A 10000-nucleotide genomic window follows, 5' to 3' on the forward strand; every position below is an offset into this window, starting at 1 on the left:
AGACTGAGTCTTCCACCATGTTGTATAAAGACTAAACTAGATCCCGCCCCATCATAACAGCAAGTCAAACAGACTGAGTCTTCCACCATGTTGTATAAAGACTAAACTAGATCCCGCCCCATCATAACAGCAAGTCAAACAGACTGAGTCTTCCACCATGTTGTATAAAGACTAAACTAGATCCCGCCCCATCATAACAGCATGTCAAACAGACTGAGTCTTCCACCATGTTGTATAAAGACTAAACTAGATCCCGCCCCATCATAACAGCACGTCAGACAGACTGAGTCTTCCACCATGTTGTATAAAGACTAAACTAGATCCCGCCCCATCATAACAGCATGTCAAACAGACCGAGTCTTCCACCATGTTGTATAAAGACTAAACTAGATCCCGCCCCATCGTAACAGCAAGTCAAATGACTGAGTCTTCCACCATGTTGTATAAAGACTAAACTAGATCCCGCCCCATCATAACAGCAAGTCAAACAGACTGAGTCTTCCACCATGTTGTATAAAGACTAAACTAGATCCCGCCCCATCGTAACAGCACGTCAGACAGACTGAGTCTTCCACCATGTTGTATAAAGACTAAACTAGATCCCGCCCCATCATAACAGCATGTCAAACAGACTGAGTCTTCCACCATGTTGTATAAAGACTAAACTAGATCCCGCCCCATCATAACAGCAAGTCAAATGACTGAGTCTTCCACCATGTTGTATAAAGACCAAACCAAACCTACCTTCAGGGCAGTAGTATCCATATGGGCACGGTCCTCCGTTGGGTCGGAGTGAGGCGTCAGGATTTGGTACAGACATGCCAGTTATGCACAGATAGCCTGCAGAACAGTCCCCAGCCGCAATACCTCCAGTGCAGTATTTCCCTATAGAAATGAAAACAATAATAATACAGTGCTTTAAGCTTATAGTAACAGACCCTAATTTCTAAACACTACAGCATAATTATCTTTTACTATTATAGCCGTTTTTGATCCTTGAAATTATACATTACTTAGATTTTATTTAGATTATCCATTTCGTTACGTAAGAAGTGTTTCTGGTCATCCTGGTGTTTCTAATAACACAAAATGCATTTTAAATTTGTTAAAATGCATGCACATGTACGTCTGAGAAGTATAACGGTTATGAAGATAGAGTTTGTCTATTTTTAAGGGTATATTCCTGTTTCAAAGTCACAGACTCTTGTTTCTATTGTAACTTTATTTAAATGTGTTACTGGTTTGCAGATTAACCAAACTTATAGTGTCCATTCTCATGAGTTGAAAATAGGTCTGCGACTTTACGCTCTCTTATTTCATTTCAACTTTTTTTCATAATTATATCCAATTAAGATTCAAGCACGCTGTCCTGGGCCACACACACCTCAGCTACCTCGGCAGTCTGTCCAGAACAGTGGGTTAGTTGTTAGTTGGTTAGTGGTTGGTGAGCGAGAAGAGGGTGTAGTGGTCTTACACCTACCCATTGAGCCCTTAAGAACTCCCTCTGCATGGGTTGGAGCTGGTACCAGGCTGCAAACCCTGTACCTACCAACCTGTAGTCAGATGGCTTAACCACTGCACCACCGAAGCCGGTTAGGCTGTCTTAACCAACACTGAATTATTTTGATAAAACCTACCAGTTGGACACTGTGCGCAATCTGCTGCAGTTACCAGTCCCGTTGTACTGTTGTCAGTGTACGTTCCGTTCAGGCAGAGGACGGCCGCCACGGTACTGGTGGGGCAGTACGAGAATGGAGGACACGGCTCGGGAACACTCGTGTTTCCTGCACACAGCTTTCCCTCGGGGCAGGGGAGACAACTATTCGATCCAGAACTAGGTTGGTAGGAGCCTGGGGAAAATATATATATATAAAAATAATTATTTTGGTGAAAATATATTTTAGAAGTTTGATGATGATGATGATGATGATGATGATGATGATGATGATGATGATGATAATGACAAAGCCGGACAAACCTAGCTCCTATATTTCTGGTGGAATGCTCCACCACGCACACACAAGACACCCCCGGTGAGTCCAACCATTGTACCTCCCAATCATGGTGCTCCTCAAAGTTAGGTGTATAGTTCCAACTAATGACTAACATACTCTTTGAAAAGTTTAAAATATTATATCCCATGTATCTAATCACACCAACAGCTGAAGATGAACATACTCTTTGAAAAGTTTAAAATATTATATCCCATGTATCTAATCACACCAACAGCTGAAGATGAACATACTCTTTGAAAAGTTTAAAATATTATATCCCATGTATCTAATCACACCAACAGCTGAAGATGAACATACTCTTTGAAAAGTTTAAAATATTATATCCCATGTATCTAATCACACCAACAGCTGAAGATGAACATACTCTTTGAAAAGTTTATAATATTATATCCCATGTATCTAATCACACCAACAGCTGAAGATGAACATACTCTTTGAAAAGTTTAAAATATTATATCCCATGTATCTAATCACACCAACAGCTGAAGATGAACATACTCTTTGAAAAGTTTAAAATATTATATCCCATGTATCTAATCACACCAACAGCTGAAGATGAACATACTCTTTGAAAAGTTTAAAATATTATATCCCATGTATCTAATCACACCAACAGCTGAAGATGAACATACTCTTTGAAAAGATTATAATATTATATCCCATGTATCTAATCACACAAACAGCTGAAGATGAACATACTCTTTGAAAAGTTTAAAATATTATATCCCATGTATCTAATCACACCAACAGCTGAAGATGAACATACTCTTTGAAAAGTTTAAAATATTATATCCCATGTATCTAATCACACCAACAGCTGAAGATGAACATACTCTTTGAAAAGTTTAAAATATTATATCCCATGTATCTAATCACACCAACAGCTGAAGATGAACATACTCTTTGAAAAGTTTAAAATATTACATCCCATGTATCTAATCACACCAACAGCTCATGACGAACATACTCTTTGAAAAGTTTAAAATATTACATCCCATGTATCTAATCACACCAACAGCTGAAGATGAACATACTCTTTGAAAAGTTTAAAATATTACATCCCATGTATCTAATCACACCAACAGCTGAAGATGAACATACTCTTTGAAAAGTTTAAAATATTACATCCCATGTATCTAATCACACCAACAGCTGAAGATGAACATACTCTTTGAAAAGTTTAAAATATTACATCCCATGTATCTAATCACACCAACAGCTGAAGATGAACATACTCTTGAAAAGTTTAAAATATTACATCCCATGTATCTAATCACACCAACAGCTGAAGATGAACATACTCTTTGAAAAGTTTAAAATATTACATCCCATGTATCTAATCACACCAACAGCTGAAGATGAACATACTCTTTGAAAAGTTTAAAATATTATATCCCATGTATCTAATCACACCAACAGCTGAAGATGAACATACTCTTTGAAAAGTTTAAAATATTATATCCCATGTATCTAATCACACCAACAGCTGAAGATGTCAAACTTATCATCATGATCATGCTACTCATACATAATCTACAGAAAGTGGGTAAAGTATAACGTATTGAATATCATATTATATCTAATCACACCAACAATAGAATCTAATCACACCAACAATAGAAATGATGTTGATGAAGAAGATGATAATGAATATATTTTTCTGTAATATTAAAAAACAAAATCTCTAACTAAAAATGATTCATATATTTTGCAATCTAAATTAAAAAACGTCTGCAACTTTTTTTTTAATCTAACTAAAATGTGCCTTTAATATATTTTAAAATAAAATAAAGTGACTTTAAAATAAAATGTGTTTTTAATATTAAAAAAATAATAATAAAAATAAAAATAACCTATTTTAACTAAAAATATTTTAATATAAATAAAAAGCGACTTTAAAACTAATTTTAAAATATAAAATATAAATTTACCGAGCCTGTTCCTGTCTTACACACACATGTAACTACATTCACTTACAACACACGCGTGTAACTACATTCACTTACAACACCCACATGTAACTACATTCACTTACAACACACGCATGTAACTACATTCATTTACAACACACGCGTGTAACTACATTCACTTACAACACACGCATGTAACTACATTCACTTACAAGACACACATGTAACTACATTTACTTACAAAACATCTGCATTTAACAAACACAAACTTCATAAATTTAGCCCAAAGGGTTTTCATCATAAACAAAATAGATTTAATTTTAAATCTCACCGGGCGGACATCCCAGTGGGATTCCCGTCTTCGCGGGACACATGTACCCAGCCGGACATGCGAAATCTGTGGGCGCATTGACGCTGATGTTGGCGTAGTCGGGGCAGTAGTAGCGCTCCAGGCAGTCTCCGCTGGGCAGGAGGAGACCGTCAGACCCGCAGAACTGACCGGGAGCGCACGGCCAGCAGTCAGCGACCGACTTCCCTCCGGTTTGATTTCTGGCAGTACCGCGAGGACATTTGGTAGGGGAAACCGTTCCTGCGAACAAAGCAGTAGAAAATGAAAATGTGAATGAATGGATGGATGGACGGACAAATGGATGAATGAATGAACTTCCCTCCGGTCTGATTTCTGACAGTACCTCAAGGACATTTCGTAGGGGAAACCATTCCTGTGAACAAAGCAGTAGAACATGAAAATGTGAATGAATGGATGGATGGACGGATGAATGAATGAACTTCCGTCTGGTCTGATTTCTGGCAGTACCGCGGGGACATGTCGTAGGGAAACCTTTCCTGCGAACAAACCAGTAGAAATTTGTTTAAACAAAACTTTAGTACATGTTAACCTCAGGGCTCAAAATAGCGTCTTGTGAAATGTGAAAAACATTAAATTTTTTAGACCACAAAAAAAAATCTCAGGTCATGTTTTCAAGAGAGAGATATTTGTATGATTATCTCATCTGTGATTTAGCTCATAATTCTGCTATATTTTAATTCCATAATGCTCTAAAGCATATGCCATAACTCCGTGAAAAAGTTCAAGGACCACAACTCCGTGAAAAATTGATAAATCACAGTGAAAGTCAAACGTGATCTGTAACAGTAAATGATAAGGCTATACACAAAATTTCAGCTCAATTACTGGAGGCAATGCGGAAAAAAGTCCAGAAATATATTTGTTTTCGAATCTCCTAAATTAAAGGGCCATAACTCTGTTAAAACTGAGTAAATCGCCATGAAAGTTAAAACTATGTACATGATAAACCTATACACAATATCTTGAGGCATTGTGAAAAAAATGTCTGGAAACCAATATGTGGGACAAACGGACAAACAGAGGGACAGAGGGACAGAGGGACAGACAGCTAAAAGGACGGTGAAGAAACCTATAGCTCTCACCTGTTGGAACAGTAGGAAACTAATAAACAATGTCAGTGTTATCAAGATAAAAAAACGGACACACTCCAGAAACCTGACTCGTAATAACACTCACCTTCTTCACAGTAATGACCAGCAGGACATGGTCCATTGACCGAATCGTCTGGGGCAGGGTGCGAGGCGTTGGTCACACACAGGTAACCGGGGTGACACAGACCGCTGGGTGCGGCCAGTCCTGTCTCGTTACAGAACTTGCCAGGTGGGCAGGCCAGACACTGGTCCATGGTACTGAGACCTTCGTGGGGGTTGTACGAACCTGTGGGAAATGAAATGAAAGGAATGTTTCGTTAAACAAGAAAGAAAGAAATGTTTTATTTAACGATGCACTCAGCACATTTTATTTATGGTTATATGATGTCAGACATATGGTTAAGGACCACACAGATATTGAGAGAGGAAACCCGCTGTAGCCACTTCATGGGCTATTCTTTTCGATTAACAGCAAGGGATCTTTTATATGCACCATCCCACAGACAGGGTAGTACATACCATGGCCTTTGATATACTAGTCGTGGTGCACTGGCTGGAACAAGAAATAGCCCAATGGGCCCACCGATGGGGATCGATTCTAGACCGACAGCGCATCGTGCGAGCGCTGTACCACTGGGCTACATGTTTTGTTAATGACACCTCAAAAACAATTGTTGTCACCACGTAGGTTACTCATTTACAAAAGACACTATTCAAAATGTTAATACACTGAACAACAAAAGAAACCCATAGACTGCTGCAGACTTGTACATGTATACACATTCTAGGTCAAGTATTATGATGTCACATGGAACCGCTGTCATAGCGTCGCTATGGTTTAACTGTTTCAATTTTTCTGACTTATAAAAATGTTAATGGATAATAGGTGCATAAAATCCTCAAAGATATAGACAACTGGCAGTTAGAATCGGTGTTTATTGCAAATCGCCATGAAAGTTAAAACTATGTACATGCGGTTTTTATTCCTCAGTGCAGGCCTACCCACATGCTACAACGAACTGTATTATACATTGCTATATCCTCAGCATTACAGGAATAGTGTAGTTTCACTTAAAAATATTATTCAAAAGTAATTATATGGAACATGTTTTATTAACATTTTGTTTAAAAAAAATTTTAAACATCATAAGTAACATCAGTGATAAAACAAGGGAAACAACTCCATAAAACATTCTACATGGATCATAATGTCTTTAATATCACAATTATAATGCAGAGCTTCCAGATTATGGTAGCCCCACTCCCATGGCTAGTGATATTCACTGTTGGGCTAGTAAATAGCTACTATTGCCATGCCCGACGGCTAGTGAATGTTTTTGGTCAAATATTGCAGATATATCTATTTTGTAAATATGAATATTTTGCCCCACCTCCCACCCCACCCACCCACCTACCCCCCAGTGTTAGTGTTTTTTAATCGCCATCTTCCTCTTTAGGTAACATATCTGATTGTTACTATTATTTAGTAAAATTGTGTTAACTTAAAGTAAAGTACTGCTAGTGATTTTTTAATCATGGCTAGTATATTTTTTAAAATCACTGATCCCATGGCTAGTGGATTTTATAAAAATTCTAGAAGCCCTGTATAATTCAAATAGTAAATATCATAATTATAATACAAATAGTAAATATAATTATAATACAAATAGTAAATATCATAATTATAATACAAATAGTAAATATCATAATTATAATACAAATAGTAAATATCACAATTATAATACAAATGGTAAATATAATTATAATACAAATGGTAAATATCATAATTATAATACAAATGGTAAATATCATAATTATAATACAAATAGTAAATATCATAATTATAATGTTGCTATAGTAAATATAATTATAATACAAATGTTGTTGATGTTAAATGGAACTGATAAGAACAAGTAGTTACCAAGGCTACAGGGTATTCCGTCGTTGGCTGTTCCATTTAGACAGTAGTGACCGGCAGGGCAAGGCAGCGTGTCGTTCATGCCTTGTGCAGGACACGTTTGACCGGCTGGACACATCAGACACTCACCTAAAAACAGAACACACAACAATAACACACATAAGTATGATATCAACTTAAACATATACAATTAGCATCGTGCCAGAATTAATTTCTAGTAGATGTTGGTCTGGTTGCCAGAGCCATACAATCCAATAAAAAAAAAAGACACATCAGACACTCACCTGAAAACAAAACACACAACAATAACACACATATGTAGGATATCAATTTAAACATATACAATTAGCATTGTGCCACGTTGGTCTGGTTGCCAGAGCCATACAATCCAATAAAAAAAAAGTGTGATCGAAACTGATTGTTCTGTGAAAACAGAACAAGAAAAATATCTTTAAAGTTAAATTTGGCATTGGTGGTGTAGTACTTAAGCTGTTGGCTTACAGGTACGGGCCTCTGTGGTGTTGTGGTTAAGCCATCGGACATAAGGCTGATAGCTAGACCAAGGAAAAACAAGCATTCTTAGAGTACTGCTAAAGCAGTATATGTTCCCTATCAGGCCAAACAAATGTTTCATATCACCTAAGTTTAAGGTCCATAACTCTGTAACAAATTAGTAAATTGTCATGAAAGTTAAACTTGACCTGTAACAGTATACGATAAAGCTGCATATAAAATTTTATCTCAATGTCTTCTGGCCTTGCAAAATAAAGCCCGGAAAACTAATTTTCATATCTCCTAAGTTCAAGGGCCATAAACCTAGGATGAAACCTATAGTCCCCTCCAGATAGACCAGTAGGAGACTAATATCAAATTAAAAGGTATGTGCTGTCTTGTATGTGACAAAATGCATATAAAATATTCTTTGCTCCTAATGAAAAAATATAGCAGGTTTCCTCTCAAGACTACATGTACATGTCAGAATTGCCCAAAGTTTGACATCTAATAGCCAATAATTAATTAATCAATGTGCTCCAGTGCTGTCGTTAAACAAAAGAAGTTTGTTAATCTGGAACTGCTGAATAATCCAGGTTTTTCATGTCTGATTGGTTCATTAGAGGAAACTAATGACCAATCACAAAATTCCATCTGATTTCTCATATCAGCTATACCCATACTGATGTATAATGTATGGAAGGAAGAAATTTTTTAATTTAACGACACACTCAACACATTTTATTTACAGTTATATGGTGTCGGACATATGGTTAAGAACACCACAGATATTGAGGGAGGAAACCCGCTGTCACCACTTTATGGGCTACTCTTTTCGATTAGCAGCAAGGGATTTTTTATATGCACCATCCCACAGACAGAATAACACATACCACGGCCTTTGATATACCAGTCGTGGTGCACTGGCTGGAGCGAGAAATAGCCCCAATGGGCCAACCGACGGGGATCGATCCTAGACTGACCGCACATCAAGCGAATGCTTTACCACTGGGCTACGTCCCGTCCCTAGAATGTACGGTGTCTAATACTTACCAAGCCCGTCTTTCGGTCCGTACGTCCCTTTGTCACACATAGCTGCCGTGATAGCCCCTGCTAAGCAGTAGTGTCCCGCCGGACAAATCAAGCCCATGGTGCCATCTGCTGGTGTGCCAGTGTTCGATCCTTTCAGACAGATATAGCCAGCTTCGCAGGGTAAACTAATACCTGGAGAAAATAAAACAGAAACTATTAAAGGTGCTATCTCAATGGTTAAATAAATCACATAATGCAGGGCTGAGACTTAGTAATGGCTAAAATAAATCACATAATGCAGGGCTGAGACTTAGTAATGGCTAAAATAAATCACATAATGCAGGGCTCAGTCTTAGTAATGGTTAAATAAATAACATAATGCAGGGCTGAGACTTAGTAATGGTTAAATAAATAACATAATGCAGGGCTGAGACTTAGTAATGGCTAAATAAATCACATAATGCAGGGCAGAGACTTATTAAGGCTAAAATAAATAACATAATGCAGGGCTGAGACTTAGTAATGGCTAAAATAAATCACATAATGCAGGGCAGAGACTTAGTAATGGCTAAAATAAATCACATAATGCAGGGCTGAGACTTATTAAGGCTAAATAAATCACATAATGCAGGGCTGAGACTTAGTAATGGTTAAATAAATCACATAATGCAGGGCTGAGACTTAGTAATGGTTAAATAAATAACATAATGCAGGGCAGAGACTTATTAAGGCTAAATAAATCACATAATGCAGGGCTGAGACTTAGTAATGGTTAAATAAATAACATAATGCAGGGCTGAGACTTATTAAGGCTAAATAAATCACATAATGCAGGGCTGAGACTTAGTAATGGTTAAATAAATCACATAATGCAGGGCTGAGACTAAGTAATGGCTAAATAAATCACATAATGCAGGGCAGAGACTTAGTAATGGCTAAAATAAATCACATAATGCAGGGCTCAGTCTTAGTAATGGTTAAATAAATCACATAATGCAGGGCTGAGACTTAGTAATGGTTAAATAAATCACATAATGCAGGGCTGACTTAGTAATGGTTAAATAAATCACATAATGCAGGGCTCAGTCTTAGTAATGGCTAAATAAATCACATAATGCAGGGCTGAGACTTAGTAATGGTTAAATAAATCACATAATGCAGGGCAGAGACTT

The 10000-nt window shown here is 37.2% G+C and overlaps 1 protein-coding gene across 1 annotated transcript in view; it reads right to left on the reverse strand.

Moving 5' to 3' along the window:
• The window catches only part of LOC121387601, a 251086-nt gene that overhangs the window by 58151 nt on the left and 182935 nt on the right, over positions 1–10000 (reverse strand). Inside the window, exons 103-108 of the mRNA XM_041518760.1 lie at positions 8850–9020; positions 7308–7433; positions 5472–5672; positions 4257–4514; positions 1638–1850; positions 731–885 (exon numbers count right to left, since the gene is read on the reverse strand). Of these exons, the coding sequence (XP_041374694.1) occupies positions 731–885; positions 1638–1850; positions 4257–4514; positions 5472–5672; positions 7308–7433; positions 8850–9020 (1124 nt within the window). The remainder of the gene's footprint in view (positions 1–730; positions 886–1637; positions 1851–4256; positions 4515–5471; positions 5673–7307; positions 7434–8849; positions 9021–10000) is intronic.

This window comes from Gigantopelta aegis, chromosome 13 (genome assembly GCF_016097555.1).
Source record: "Gigantopelta aegis isolate Gae_Host chromosome 13, Gae_host_genome, whole genome shotgun sequence".
NCBI classification, from domain to species: Eukaryota; Metazoa; Mollusca; class Gastropoda; order Neomphalida; family Peltospiridae; genus Gigantopelta; species Gigantopelta aegis.